Source organism: Anolis sagrei, chromosome 4 (genome assembly GCF_037176765.1).
Source record: "Anolis sagrei isolate rAnoSag1 chromosome 4, rAnoSag1.mat, whole genome shotgun sequence".
NCBI lineage: Eukaryota > Metazoa > Chordata > Lepidosauria > Squamata > Dactyloidae > Anolis > Anolis sagrei.
The window spans coordinates 176847382-176863641 of NC_090024.1; the positions used below are offsets into that span (position 1 = coordinate 176847382).

Below are 16260 nucleotides of genomic sequence, written 5' to 3' on the forward strand. Positions count from 1 at the left end.
TTCAATCTCATATTTTATTTCATTACATGTGTGCTAGGTATTCCCAAATCAAATAGACATCCTGCCCATGTCTGACCTAGCTTTCAGCAACTGTCACAATAAATTACAATAATACTGGAAAGATTTTTGTCTAGAACAAGAGTAAATGCTGGGCAGGAAGACAGAACTGAGATCACACATAGAGTATCTTTTTCAGTAAAAAATTATTTCAAGAGTGGGGTGAAACTCAAGTAAATTTTACAGCAAATACAGAGGTGCCTATGTAAATTTTAAAAAACCAGGAATTACTATTCTTTAAAACAAGTGTAACTGAAAACATCTGACTTTTGTTCATTAAATTAGCCCACATATATCTGAGCTGGCATTCATTTCTCTCATATATATGTTTGATTTTATTATTCTATGAGTAATTTAAATCCGTACTACCAATGTGCAAAGCAGTGCAAAGACTATTATCTGTCATAGAAAAAGAAAGAAATATGTCAAGGAGGTCTCCATAGAAGATTTATGTTTGCTGTACAGCAGTGTTTCTCAACCTGGGGGTCGGGACCCCCGAGGGGGTCACGAGGGGGTGTCAGAGGGGTCGCCAAAGACCATCAAAAACACAGTCTTTTCTGTTCATCATGGTGGTTCTATATGGGAAGTTTGGGCCAATTCTATTGCTGGTGGGGTTCAGAATTCTCTTTGATTGTACATGAATGATAAATCCCAGCCACTATAACTCCCAAATGTCAAGGTCTGTTTTCCCCAAGATCCACCAGTGTTCACATTTGGGCATATTGAGTATCCGTGCCAAGTTTGGTCCAGATCCATCATTGTTTGATTCCACAGTGCTCTCTGGATATAGGTGAACTACAACTCCAAAATGCAAGGTTAGTATCCACTAAACCCTTCCAGCATTTTATATTGGTCATGAGAGTTCTTTGTGTCAAGTTTGGTTCAATACCATCATTGGTGAAGTTCAGAATTCTCTTTGATTGTAGGTGAAATATAAATCCCAGCAACTACAACTCCCAGATGACAAAATCAGTCTCCTCCCCAACCTAACCAGTATTCAGATTTGAGTATATCAGGTATTTGTGCCAAATTTGGTCCAATAAATGAAAATACATCCTGCATATCATATATTTACATTACGATTCATAACAGTAGCAAAATTATAGTTATGATGTAGCAACTAAAACAATTTTCTCATTGGGGGGTCACGACAACATGAGGAACTGTATTAAGGGGTCGCGGCATTAGGAAGGTTGAGAAACACTGCCGTACAGGGAATTTTTCACAATGCATTCTGAGATGAGAAGTTTTGTCCTGCATATTAGAACCTTATAAAATATTAGGCTAAACTATCACTGAACTGGTGTATGCCGCCGAAAAAAAGCCCCATCTGATGAGATTGTAAGGTTTCCTATCACAAAGAACTGGCTGAACTTTGCCTTTCACATCCCTCCAAAGTTTGTGTTGATTTTGGATATCTGTTGCTAAATAACCTGCATGTACAAGCAGTAGTGGTAGCATTGTCTTGGAACTGACCACATTTTGGACTAGTGTATTTGGAAAATATATGTAACTGTGAAGTTGGAGGTTCCAGGCTTTTTTTTTTTTTTTCATGCTTTGCATTACGAGAACCAAACCACAGCTCTTGGATGCTTACAATAGACTCAAGTTCATGACTCACTAGTGTCTTAGTACTCAAACCTATGAGGTCATGTAACACTTTTTGGGACTGCCATTTTTACTTTAGTTATGAGCCAGTTAATAAACTGGAATCAAATAAAACCTTTAAAGGAGTGAGTGGAATGCTGGATCAGAATGTGACAAGAAAATGTATTTTTCATTAGGAATTATTGTTTGCTTTTGTTTAAGTTTCATTCATGGAGTATTTCAAGGGTTTTGAGACATGCCTTTTGGCTAGAAACTATTATATTAAATTATTATTGAATATGTTACAATTTCCACTTTCACCCTGAGCCAGCAAGGAAGATCCACATGGAAAAGCCAATTGCTATTTCCAGATCATCAAGCACATATGTATGATCGTATGCTGTATGCCAAGTTCCCAGGATAAATGCTTCCATCTAGCAGTCAGAAGTTTGTTCACAACAACAATCTATGTTAGTCACAGTTCAGATCTGCAATGCAACCATGGCAGAACATGTGTTCTGATATTAGCACTGCACCTTGAGAATAAGGATACATTTTGTGAAGCTATTAATAATGTCATATATGAAAAAACGGGGGGGGGGGGTGAGCTTCTGTGGCATTGGGGTGATAAATCCGCCGTAAAACTATCCAAATTGCAGGATGATAGCTGTTTGACACAACTTTAATTACTATAGCTTCATCCTTGAGAAAAGTTGTTAGTTGTGACACTAGAGCTCTGACAGAGAAAGGTAAACATTTTACAAAACTACAGTTCATTGAAATACAAAGCATCGAGCCATGATAATTAATGTGATGTCAAACTGCCATAATTCTGCAATGTGGATACATTCTCTCACAACCTTCTAGCACAGTAGTTCTCAACCTGAGGGTCCCCAGATGTTTTGGCCTTCAACTCCCAGAAATCCTAACAGTTGATAAAATGGCTAGGATGTCTGGGGGCCAAAACACCTGGGGACCCACAGGTTGAGAACCACTGTAAGCAGAACTTCAAAGGAACTGACCATTGAATCCATCAGCCTCCCCCTCACAGCGAGCCATGCACCTTGTGAAATAGGAGGCCTTGTCACAGACTCATGGTTCCCCCTAGGCCCAGCACAGGGAGAGAGGGAGAGCAGCCAGGGCAGGACTTGCTTGCGACCCTTGCTGGGGTCTCCTCTGCTGCAGGCGAGTGACTCGCAGAGAGGGGAAAGTCAATGGAGAGTGGGAGAGAGAGACATCAGTCCTGCCACTGTTATGAAGGCACGTGGAAGGTGAGGGAGGTGGGTGGAGAGAAAGGGAGGACATACAAAACAAACAAATTTCTTTACAAAAACTCAGAGATGGATTTTTTGATTAATTTGTGTTCAACGGGGTGGATCTGAGGGTCATAAATCGGGCCGCATGTACGGATTTAACAAAGCATGATTTATGACCCGCTAATGATTTTTTTACACTGTCTGACTAATTATGAACATAATAGTTCATACTTGCTAACAAAGAAAAGTATTTAGCTTTTCATTTATATCTATATATCTATATGTATAGAACTGTTTTAAAATATTCATAGATTAAAAAGCTTGTAAACCTCTTCCATCTCCACCAACCATTTTTTAGGAATAATTTTTAGCATGGAGATACAGCTGTCATATTGCATCAAGCAGATGTCCGACATCCTTTGCCAGGTGAATGTATAAAGATACACTGTTTTCTATCTCTTCATCTTTCAGGTCACTTCCTGGGCAACAACACAGTTATTGATGTGCTAAGACAAGCTGGATTTGAAGTGGAACATATACCTGCAGGACAACCAATAGAAAAGTAAGCTTTTTTTTCTTTTTCCTGTGAATAAGCATATAATTTGTGGAAATATTGCAACCCAACCCTCCAGTACAGTATATTGTACAAACAAAATTGTGGAATACTGGTAAGTTGAACTGTGCACTTTTCTATCGGCAAATGAAGCAAGATAAGTAAAGCCGACTAGTTATATAATCTCTACTACTATATTTTCAATACTAGTGCATATAAAAGAATACAGAACTCTACAAAACTTTGTTCCTTATCTCTCAATATATGTAGTCTGAAACATTGGATGCACCACCGAAAATGAGAAGCCTGCAACCATACTTTAAAATAATTCTGATATAGAATCATAGGATTTCTAATCCCCAAAATGGACAATTTTAAAGCTAAAATTGGATTTCCAAGAGTGGCATGCTGTATTTTAAAGATGTCAGTACAAACCTTATTGACTTATTTCAAAATTACAGCTGGCACTGCTTTCATCAAAAGAAAAAGTGACTATTGTCAAGTTGTAAAGAAAGATTCTGCAATTTTTTTCTTCAGAAAATTGAAATGAACTTTTGATTACACTAACTATAGTAAAAGACATAAAAATGTGCTACAGAGGTTTTGAAATGACAATATAACTCAATCACTAGTTCTATTTTCTCTTTTGCTCACATTTATTTTAGGTGCCCATCATGTCTTGCATTGTGGGTATATAATGGGTTCATAGACTATTTCCCCAAACAGCTTTTCCTCTTGGTCCTCTAGATTTCAAGGATACAAATAAAATAACTTATCTATAGTTCCATTGATGCAGAAAATATTAATCATAGAATTCCGGGGAAAAGGAATGCAACCTTGTTGAACACATGTAGCTATGGGGAAATCACAATATTGTTATGTATCTGAAGAACGGTGTAGATTATGAGCATTCTGCAACAACAAAGAGTCATCACTGGACACAGATGGTTCTTGAATTGCTCTTCTTTGATCAAATTAAATGGCCAGCTGCTGCAATGTTTGATTTGCACATTAGAATTTGAACAGAGTGGAACCTCTTTTCTCTAGTCCTCTCTTTCCTGCTTATTTTTCCTTTAATAGAGTGGGGAAGAAATAAGCAAAATATTTGTTGCTACATGAATCAAATCAATCAAGTATTTATTTATTTATTTATTGTTCAAACTTATATGCCACCATTTATGTGATAGTTTCACAAGTGATGAGAAACCATGGCCACAAACATGATTGTTCCCCTTTATTTGGCATTTCCCTTTGTATTCTGCAAGTCGTGTCATTCATTGGAAGTTCCCAATAACTTCATCAGATAAAACCACATGGGCATAATTATTCAACCATATGAAACAACCATACCTGTGAAACTGTAGGTTGTTTTAAATTGGGACTGGTGAGAAGAGAATGATTTATAGGAAAACACTGATTGCATACTCTACTTCAGGCCGAATTTGACATTATGTTGGCTGTCAGGGTTGCCTGACGCACTAACGTAACCTATTGTGTTGGGGGGGGGGGGTTGGGGGGGTAATCTTCAATACATTAATTCATTTCTTAATCATTTGTCATTTGAATTCTATTCAATCCATGCAATAAACAAAAACACTCCCAGGCCACGGTTTCAGAATAGCAACTCACCTAGGACAGCCATTTCCACTTAGGTGTAGAGCGTAGACAGTAGCAGAAATGGATCTGATTAATTTCCTTGAGGTCAGTGGTTCTCAACCTGTGGGTCCCCTGATGTTTTGACCTTCAACTCTCAGAAATCCTAGCAGCTGGTAAACTGGCTGGGATTTCTGGGAGTTGTAGGCCAAAACACCTGGAAACCCACAGGCTGGGAACCACTGCTTTAGGTGGACACATAGCCTGGATGCCACCTTCAGAAATCTTTTAAGAACCCTGTGGATTATTGCCAGAGTGTTTACAGTGCTTACATTAACTATGGTATCCTTCTGGGCCACCTGACAGGGTTGGGAATTGAGAACACTGCTTTACAGTGGCTCCATTCTTTCCTGGAGAAAAATCTATTTTTTATGGCTGGAATGTTTCTAGGGAAAATGATACCTCTTTACCATTTCCATATTCCAGTGTCAAGGAATGCAATTCTCTCCAAATGATTGCTCCAAGCTTCTTTTTTCTTCTTCTTTCACATTGCCCTTTTGTCTTGTGGATAAACGGTCCAATCTCCAGTAATGTTGTTCTGGAACAAAGTGCTGCTAAACTTTGTATCAGTCCAAGTGATTATAGAAGTATCAAGTGGTGCCATGCGCTTTGAGAGAATGTCTGCTTATCTTCCAATGTCTGTGGTCTGTCTGCAGTCACTCAGGTCTGCCCCACACCTATTTTCCCCACCTATATATGATCAAGTCACCACACTAAGAAGCTTCACACTTAGAACTAAACAGCTTCCAAAGGTTATCTCTTAAAACTGAGCAGCAATGACTGAATATGTTGAAGTCATTGGAACTATTCAGGAAGACAACTGCCTCTCACAAGTCACGTGCCACACTTTTCTTACATCAATGGGACTTCATCAAAGTCAGCAGGTTAAGTATTGTAACTGATGACCACTATCTGCTAAACATTATTGGCCAAGAAGCAGACATAAGGAAAATTAAATAGCAACCAAAAATAAAATCTTTAGGTAGTGCTGAAAAAGAATATTTCTCCCTTCCTCTTGTTTTTAATTTGAGAGACACAGAGTGGACCCAACTGTGCCTGTTAGCATGTTAAAGTTTTTCCATTTAAATTCTGTTTTGACATGATACATACCAACCTCAATCTGTGTGACTTTCACACCTGGGTTATCCAGCTGCTTGGGCTTCTCTTTTAGCATATGTTGTCCTCTAGTGTCAGCTAAGGCTACTATATGAGACTGTCTCTCCAGAAGTATTCATAAAATGGAAGACTGAAGAGGCAGCGGAAGTTACATTCCAGTAACTTGTCCAAAAGGGAATGTTGGAAGTTAGGCAGTAATGTCCAATATAGTGTAATTCAGAGAGGGCTTTTTCAGGAATAAATCTTATTACTGCCTCCTTTAAGTATAATGGAACTGTTTGATGACGTGCTGCGCACTCCAAGCACACTCCAAAGGGCTCTCACCATGGCTTTCACCTCTCCAAGAATCCTGTTCACTTCCATTCCTTGATCTTATTCCTGGACAAATAGGGACCAACAGTATTTCCACTATATTTGTAATAATTCCAGCATCCAAGTCAAAGAAGATCTGACAATTTTTTTTCTGCCAAGTGCCTAGCAAGTTGTTCATAACAGCTGTTGAGTGGTCTGGAGTCTCCTTTTGGAGGCTAATATGTAAAAACTGTGCTGGCTGGCTCTCTGCAGATGCAACAGAGACTTGTTTGTTTATTGCTGTTTGCACTGCTCTAGCTTCAGGATGGTCACCACTACCATAACTGCCTAACTTGCACTTCTGCAGCAGTTTTACATTATATAGCTATAGTAGAAGCTGTCATTCTAGCTCCATAGATCCATCATATAGAGTTCAGGGATTTGTAGTTTGGTTAGAATTGTCTAATTCCCTCAGCAGACTACAAACATCAAGATTCTGCTGGATGGAACCATAACAGTTAAAGTGCATTCAGAGTACTATAACTGTGTAGTATAGTACACCTATTCATTGTTACTAGTTTTCTTTTACAAAATATGCTGACTCCAGAAGAATCCCAGATTATAAATTTGATTATGTGAAGAAAACAATCCCATCTAGAGCTGATTGCATCCCTCTGCCCAGATCAGCTGTTTGCATTATTCATAGCACCACCATCTGAATTCAAAAACCTAGCCATATTTGTCTGAATCAGTATGCAAAGGGACCTTGTAACACTTGAGAGAACGAAATTAGTAGCATATGCTTTCATTGACTTCATTCTACATTCTACTACAGTCTTAGGTCTATTAAAGCTTATGCTACCAATTTGTCTCAACAGAGTCGCCAGATCATGCATACACCTCCATATGAGTTAACCTGTTTAATTGTTCTCTTCCATTCCCAAACCATCTCCAGATTCCATACAGGATGAAACAACATACCATCCATCTATCACTGGCAATACAGTCCAAACATCTGGATAAGTTACCTCACCAGCTTTATCGATATGATTAAAATGCATTTCTTCCCTTATCTTTTCCCATTTTTTGTGCTTACAACACTTAAAATCATAGAATTTTAAAATATTAAGAGTTGGGAAAGACCACATAGTCCAACACCCTACCATGCATGAAAAGCACAATTAAAGCATCCCCAATAGATGGCCACCTAGCCTCTGTTTAAAAGCTTCCAAGGAAGGAGCTTCTACCACACTCTGAGGCAGAGCTTTCCACTGCTGAACAGATCACAGTCAGGAAGTTCTTCCTAATGTTCAGGTGGAATCTCCTTCCCTGTAATGTTAACAATTTTATTATGTGATGTTATGTGCATTCATTGCTTCTGGGCTTGTAATTTTATGTTGTTATTGTTTTTAGGTTTATGTCTTTTTTATTTTATGTGCAGCACTCTGAAGTGCTTTTGTGAGCGACCCCGAGTCCCTTCGGGGAGATGGGGCAGAAGTACACATAAAGATGATGATGATGATTATTATTATTATTATTATTATTATTTTACTGGCAAAAAAGTATGACACAGCAAATGAGATATATATGCTGGATTATACGAGATATATATGCTGGATATATAGGCAGGTAATACATTATTATTATTATTATTATTATTAGTAGTAGTAGTAGTAGTAGTAGTAGTATTCATGCCTCTCTTCCCCTTCCACGCCAGTCTTTCCATAGGAAGGATCCTGAAGCAGTCTTCACCAGAAACAGCTGTGCTTTAGCCTCAGCTCCCATCGCTATAAACAATCCACTATAAAAGCAATAGTTAACAGCATGCTCATAAACATTGCAGGTTCCATCATTCTAATGTAAAATGCATAGTTGGATTTTGACATGTGCATTTTATGGAAAATGCAAGGCAGAGAGAGTTCCAGGTTTTGAAAGTGGATAATATTTTTCTTAAAATATATTTCCACCCGCAAATAATGTCTGTTGTAATCTTTTGCTACACATCTGGACTTAAATTATTATATAGGTGCATTTCTCATGGACCTTTGATCCTAAATGTGAAGTACTGTTTGCTACTACTAATGTAGAGTTTCAATTGTAGATCCAAAACAGCATCCAACACAAACAAAACTTTGTCATGACATTAAACAACAGTGTCAGCAGAGAATAATCAGACCAGCACGACTGCAAACTGCCAGAGAAAGCATTTCCAAAATATTCTGGCATGGAACAGTGCACAAATACAAGCACTGTGAGTTCTACAATCTAGGCCGAATGCCATCCATAGTTTCATCCATAATCTGCAGTAGTTGTCAAAGAGAAATAAAAGAGGTGGTGTTGCTACACAACTCTTCAGCCCTTAGGAAGTACTGCAAATAAAAAGGCAAGATACCATCTCAAACACCTGGCACAGGGATAAAGCATTTCCAGGCAAACAAGCAAATCTCCAATAAAAAAACAAACATGCACATGCCAAGGAGGATGTTTCCTGAGTGACACAATATGCTCTGAGGAAGGACACCACAAGTGGTTTTCATTTTCTCAATGTTTCCTTTATTGCATAATGGGGTTTTCTTAAAGAGTAAAAGAACTTAAAGTATTGTTCTTGGGGTGGGGGATAAAATATTATAAAACATTGGTCCTATTCACACAAACCTATTTCTCCCTTGGCTTTTTAAAAAGAAAGCCTTAAATCTAGTTCTGATGTTTGCATCCTTTATATATGTCCTCAATGAATAAAATCCCCAAACAGCACAGTTTCTAAACATGAAAATATTTCTTAGATGCCTGTGGGTGGGATGACAATTGCAGTGTGTTATAGCTCATGGCCTGTAGCCATTTCTGTGTTAAAAGCAGTGATATAGTGCAGATGTTTTCACATTTATTGACTGCGTTGTCACACATTTTAAGCATAATTTTGAAAAGGAGGTTCAGCATATGAGATCATTTCAGAAATAACATGTCCACACTGAAATGCCTTTAAATTTGGGGTTAGCTAAAATAAAAAAGAAGCTTGGCTGAGTTCCAAGCTGGCATGTCTATACTTCAACACCTGTATCCATAGATATGCATTGATATAGTGAACCCTATTGAAATAAAGGACTTCCAGCCCAAGAATCCATCGACGTTGTACTGGGGAACCTAGGATATTTACAGATTTCCTCATTCTTGATGAAAAAGGAGGTCGCAAATAAAGTATAATTGTTCCTGCATGAGAGTTGTGTGCAAAATGCATTTTTGTGCAAAATACCCACATTTTTTGCATTTTTGTAAAACAAAAAACCCCCCACTAAAATTGTGCAAGAATTTCATTCAGCAGGTAGATTTTTTAAACTTTATGTGTTGAAAAATGAAGTAAGAAAAATATATTTCCCAGGTTTCTGGATTAGGGATATGAATGCAACACCCTCAAATTAAGGGAATAATTGAGACCCAGTTTTCTAATAAACCTTGCTTTTTTTCTTCCTTCAATCTTTGTGTTCTTTCAATATCTTTGCGTGAGAGCTTATATGTCATCATTATGGTGACTGGGGGAATGGGGACCAAAATAACCAATGGGCAGTGCTAACCTTGTAAAAAGCAAATGGACTGAGAATTTCTGGCTCTTAAAGAGACAAGTTACTCCCGAATATGAACCCATTGGAGGAGTAGAGTAGAAATGTAGGCATCTACATTTTCATTTGGTAGGAAGTGGAAAGTTAGGTAGAAGAGACTGAAGACCACAGAAAGCTGAAAGAGTAAGACTGAAAGATTCTTACTGGAAAAAAGAAAGAGGAGGAACCCAACTTCCTGGAAAAAATGTCTCATTCTATGATGTGTGGACGAAAGAAAGAACAAAGGCGTGATGCATCTACTACTTCACCTTGATTGAGCATGAAGAAAAGACCACATGAACCTAGAGAGAGATGAAGTGTTGATCTCTTTGGGGAACACAGCATTATCCGTTATTAAGATTTCATTTGAGTGCAGATGAATGATACAAAAGTTGAAGTGGATAGGGAAATTTGAATTGCTTAAATCTTGGGGAGTAGAAGTGCTATTAAACTTGTTTTCTGGAGTGATCTGATGATGAATTTTATGTAAGTTTGTTTATTTAGTTGATTAATCAATTGTGACATTTTGGACTAAAAATATTTAACAACATGTAACTGGAACTGAATACATAATACTTGCTTACTCAGTTTCTAATTTCATATTCTACAGAACATTTTCCCCGAAAGTATTCAGAAATATACCATCCAATATTCCATGAAAGAAAATATCTACTCTCTAAGGAAGCAAAAGCAAATCATGCATTCCTGCTACATTTTGTTGGAGTCTGTATTCTTTTTAGCTCTTCTGAATCCTTTCCCTGTCCTGTGGTGTTTTAAAACACCTGGATGTGCAAGAGTTTGAACCCTGGCCCTCGAAGTCCAATATGCTACACTGGCTTAGAAGTTACAAAGATACAATCAGTTTCAAGTCTTATACTTCCAGAGGTTACTACATAACATAAATCTAGCTAAAATGTTCCCTGCTTATACATCTATTTTACCTAATAGATACCAAATGAGAGACTCCCTCCTGGGCACACAGAAAACTGGGCGACATGAAAGGTGCTGAACAGATTGTGCTCTGGCACCATGAGATGCAGAGTCAACCTTAAGAAATAGGGCTACAAAGTGGAATCCACAACATGCGAGTGTGGAGAAGAGCAAACCACAGACTACCTATTACAATGCAACCTGAGCCCTGCCACATGCACAATGGAGGACCTTCTTGCGGCAACACCAGAGACACTCCAAGTGGCCAGTTACTGGTCAAAGGACATTTAATAGAATACCAAGTCTGCAAACTTTGTGTTTGATTGTTTGTCTGTTTTTTAATGCAATACAAGTGTTTTGGTTTGCTTCTGGCACGATAAATAAATAGCATTTCTGTTTTCATGAAGAGTGTGGTTAGTGGAGGGTGTCCTCTCCTCACTCTACATGTGAGCAAAACAGTTATGGTAGGGGAAGGGATATCATGTTCCTTCTTCTGTGCAGGGCCTAAAGTTTTTGCTAACACATTTATACATAAGAGCATCGGAGACCGGGGATATAAATCGTCATCTAATTGGTTTTTTGTGCAAGATGAAGGATTTCAAGTTGTCAGGTTCTTGCTCATTTTGATTATTTTTCAGTCTTGCTACTGAAAGAAATGTTTGCACAAAAACTTGGTTTCTGCTCAGGAAAATTTGTGGGTGCTCTTTGAGATATGGTGTATCTATCAGCACCATATCTCAGATTTCACATCTGGGGATATTGGGGGGAGAGGTAAGACTAGAAGTTCACACTCATAAAATCCTGACAAGTCATTCCTCCAAGGTGCAAAGCTTAGAAACAAAGGTGTTTGGGGGTGGGTCGAGAAATTGGGATAGAACATAAAATAGGAGTGTAAAATGGCATTGCTGTGATTTGTGATTTCTTGGTAGTAGAACATAAAGTAGAGCACCCTGTTAGTGAAATGAATGCATAAAAGTCTTCTTTGATGCAGCATGGGGGTATTTTTGGTGCTCTATTTATTACCCTCACCCACTCACCAGCAGCTTTTAATTTCAAGGAGTAGCACTTGCTGCTTCTTGCCAGTGAGAAAAGTAGGTAGGGGGAAGCAATTCAGATCATGAAGATGCATCTGCTCCTGACTCCTGGGAGAAAGAAAAAAAAAAGATGTTCTCCACCCATGACTGCACTTCTACTTCTCTCACTCACTGAGTTGAATCCAGCTGCTACTTTATAGTCTGAATTCCCTTCCCACTCCTTCGCTTCCCCATAGATAAGAAGCAACCAGCAGCCTCCCTTGAGGCTTGACAGCTGCCAGGGCACAGGAAAAACATAGAACTATACATACAAGGAGAGCTACACTTTGATGTACGGTTTCAGCCAGTAGCTCAAACTAGAGCACACCAGTCATGTCAATTCACACAATTTGCATTGAAAAATGTGACTTTGCCTTACTAATAATTGCCATGATCCCTCTTACTCTTTTTTTATTCCAACCTTTTTATTACAAACAAGGACCAGATCTAATACTGGATTAGACTGTATATTTGGCTTGTGCCTTTCTCTATGTGTTATAGATTTCAAGCACGAGTTCTATCCACATGAATAAAATGGATGAATCTGCAGACAGCTTGAAGTGCTATCTTGTTACACTTGGCAATGGTTTGTGAGGAGTATGTCCATTTGAGAGGTGTTTAGGTTCTCAGATAAAATGAAGCAAATAAAGCATTCCTCCAATCTAGTATATGGATCCCTGCTCCTATCGGGATTTTCACCTCTTCCTTATTTTAGAAAAATGTTGTTGTTACAACAATAGATAAGAGGTCTTTCTGTGGGAGTTGTTTACTCTCAGAATTATTGCCTGTTTAAAGATACTAGACCCCCTTCATGATGCAGGCAGACTTTAAAGGACTTTCATAAACCATGAAGCATTCTGCTTTCTTTGTAAAAAAAAATTGCTCATTTTTGCATATTTTAGTATCTTTTATAGACAAACAAGATGGCCCCCAAAAACATCATACACATTCCTCTTTTACAATGTCTGAGAGATAGTTGTTCCAAGAGATGAAAAGTAAAAGGATTTACCAAGCAAGCATATTTGTTTTCCAAATGCTAACAGTTGTTGCAAAAAGATTTGAAAGGCGAGGATAAAAAAAGTTAAGCAGTAGAGTATGTGACAACCTTTTTCATGCTTACATGAGTTTTATACAAAAAAATGTGGACAGAAGATGGATGTATTCAAATATCTTGAACTGACAAATATTCCCATTATGAGTTTTAGGAGAATCTGTGCAGCATGATTAGCTCATGGTTGGCATTGCTTCTCATTGTGTCAAAAATGATGGCCTGGGGCTTAAAATATTCTTCGCTATTACCAACAATCAAACTTAATGAGGCAAAAAATATTCTTCATTAAAGAACATTCTGGAGGGACTCATAGAATTTGGAAGTATCTAGATCTAACCTCCTTTCCACAAACACAGAGTATTTGGTTTGCATTGATCTCCAAAGGACCTTCCAAAGCAGTTCATTCCTTGTTCAACTACGGTTAACAGAAGTAGGATTTTTTCTACTTGATTCCCTTATCAATGTTCTTGATTGATGAGCTCTGAGTTATATTTTCTCAGAGCTAGTTTGTGTGGCCAGGGCAAAAGAAAAAAGAGATGGAACCAACATGTCTTGGCACTTTGTATTCAGTTCCATACTATGAATGATGCTATATAGGACATCAGCCACGATAGCAACTTTGCAAATGCATAAAATGCATACTGTGTACTATACTGCCTGTATGAATCAATGCAATAATATCTGGATTTTTCTAATTTGGTGATTCATATACAACTTCTTTGGCTTTCCAGGACAAACATCAATCCCTCCTCAAGAGGTTCCTATGCAACAGCTGCACCTACTCTACAGTTTTTTGAACACCCACCTGCTTCTTCAATTCTTCCTGGTTCCAGTGAAGAAGACAGCATTTCTCCACACCTTCTTCTCCCAGACAGCATCAGTCAGCTGGAGGAGTTTGGACGGCAAAAGAAGTGGCACAAGAAGCAGTATAAAAACCACCGCCAAAGACAGTTCAATGACTTATGGGTCCGAATAGAAGATGGGTGAGTTGAGTTCATAGAGTATTAGGTGATCCTTTTTACCTTTTCATGTGGTACCTTCAGTGTCATGTAAATGCTGTAGAAATTATTAATAAGTAATAAAATAACTGGTTGGGGGCTGTAGTGCACAACTGGAAGTTGTATTTGAAAAGTTGCCAAAACCTTGCCAAAAATTATGCTGGAATTTCAGTCAGCTGGTTGCCCATCTTTGGAGACAATGCAGTGATACTCATATAATATAGATTACTGGAAAACACAATAAACTTTCTGGCTGGCTTGGAATGTCATCTTGGTAGAAATGTGTGGTATACATTTTTAATAATAATAATAATAAATTTCCTTTAAAAAGTTCTGAAAAGGTAAATTATTGGCTTTTGCAAATACAAAAAATGCAAAATTCCTTGTATCAAAAGACTCAATTAGACTTGAAATGCCCCCACCCCAAATCCCACTATTTCTGAAGCAAGTTTGCAACAAAAAACCCACATATTCTAGGATAAGATTGCCATAAGTCAGAGTCAAGTTCAAGGAACTAACAGCAACATAGCAAGTATAAAGATAATCTCCCAGCTTTCCAGGGCCCTCCCTCTCATCATAATGTTTATATCAGTTTTTGGCAACTACTGTATTTTTTAATTTATTTTGAAATATTAGCACCCTTGGATTCTGTTTTTGTAAGCATAAAAATTATATTTGAAAGAAATAAAAACTCAATCCCTTTATCCCTGTCAAAGCAGCACAACTGCAGGAGTGAAAGGCGTGTTGGGAAGAAGATTCTAAACATGGCCAAACTGCATTATGTAATCTTTTGAATAGTCTTTAAATTATACTCACATGTATTTGTTCATCCTCATCTGGCAAGAAGCTTCAGACATAAATCAGCTAAAAGAACAAGATCATATCCACCTCTCAGCTATTTCAGCATACCTTGACCAAACCCATGAGGCCGCACCTGTGCAAGTGGGCCAACATCTGCTCTTGGCAGCCCAGGTTTCTGATAAATATGATGAATGTAGACAAGATGTGCAAGGAAAATAATGGCACAGCATAACTTGACAGGTTTCGTGAGGAAGAAGTAAATCTCCTTGCTCATTGCCTTTGCCAACACACTCTCTTTCCTTGGATGGCTTTTGTTATAGCTTTTTTGGATTAGTTGTCTGCTCAGAGTGTGGAAGGTATATTAATTAAAGCTCCTGAACATGTGTTCCATATTAATTAAAATCTCTGTCTTTGACATTTCTTAAAGTATTACTGTATATATACTCATGTATAAGTCTAGAAATTTTATTGAATAAATTTACCCCAAATGTTGCTCAGTTCATACACTGTCAGAGACTTTCTCAATTCTTTTGTCTCTAATTTGTACCCAAAATAACTTTTGGTACATTTTTGAGATGTGTTCCTTTATTATGTTCTGTGCATGAATGTTAATGCCTCATTAAATGAGCCCTGCCAGTGTCACAATCCCCTCTGATAATTTTTTTTTTTTACAAATATTCTAGAACAGAGGTTCTTAAACTTTTTTTTAGCCACGGAGCCCTTTTTGAAGGAAAAGATTCTTGTGGAGCCCCAACAAATGTTTATATATTATGCATTATATTATATATATATATAGTGTGTGTGTGTGTGTGCGTGTATCAGGCATGGGAAAACTTTTGGACATATGCATTGCGTTTTAAAATTTGACAAATGGGCTGAGCCAGTAGCGAAAAGATAGAAAGTGTTTGTGTGAACTAATTGAAAAAAGACTGAACGTATTCCTATGCACACTGCACATATCTCATTTGTAGTGCAAAAAGAAAGAACAATACAATATTTAAAATGAAGAACAATTTTAACCAACATAAACTTAACAGTATTTCAGTGGAGGACCACAGGGGTCATCCCGTCCAATCCCCTGCTGCTATACAGGAATAGCACAAATCAAAGCACCCTGAACAGATGGCCACTCAGCTTTTTAAATAATAATGTCTCAGCAGTGTGGGAGTGCAGGGGAAAGGATCTGGGAGGCAAGCAGCCCTTCCAGGGCTTCATCCTCTGCACACCACTGAAGTATTGTATGTATTGCCACGAACTCCATGCAGCCTGCAGTATCCTTGCCCTGTGCTTTTAAGCGCTTC

General features: G+C 38.0%; 1 protein-coding gene across 1 annotated transcript in view; it reads left to right on the top strand.

Moving 5' to 3' along the window:
• The window catches only part of TRABD2B (TraB domain containing 2B), a 339123-nt gene that overhangs the window by 300890 nt on the left and 21973 nt on the right, over positions 1–16260 (top strand). Inside the window, exons 5-6 of the mRNA XM_060773465.2 lie at positions 3372–3462; positions 13892–14143. Coding sequence (XP_060629448.2) covers positions 3372–3462; positions 13892–14143 — 343 coding nt within the window. The remainder of the gene's footprint in view (positions 1–3371; positions 3463–13891; positions 14144–16260) is intronic.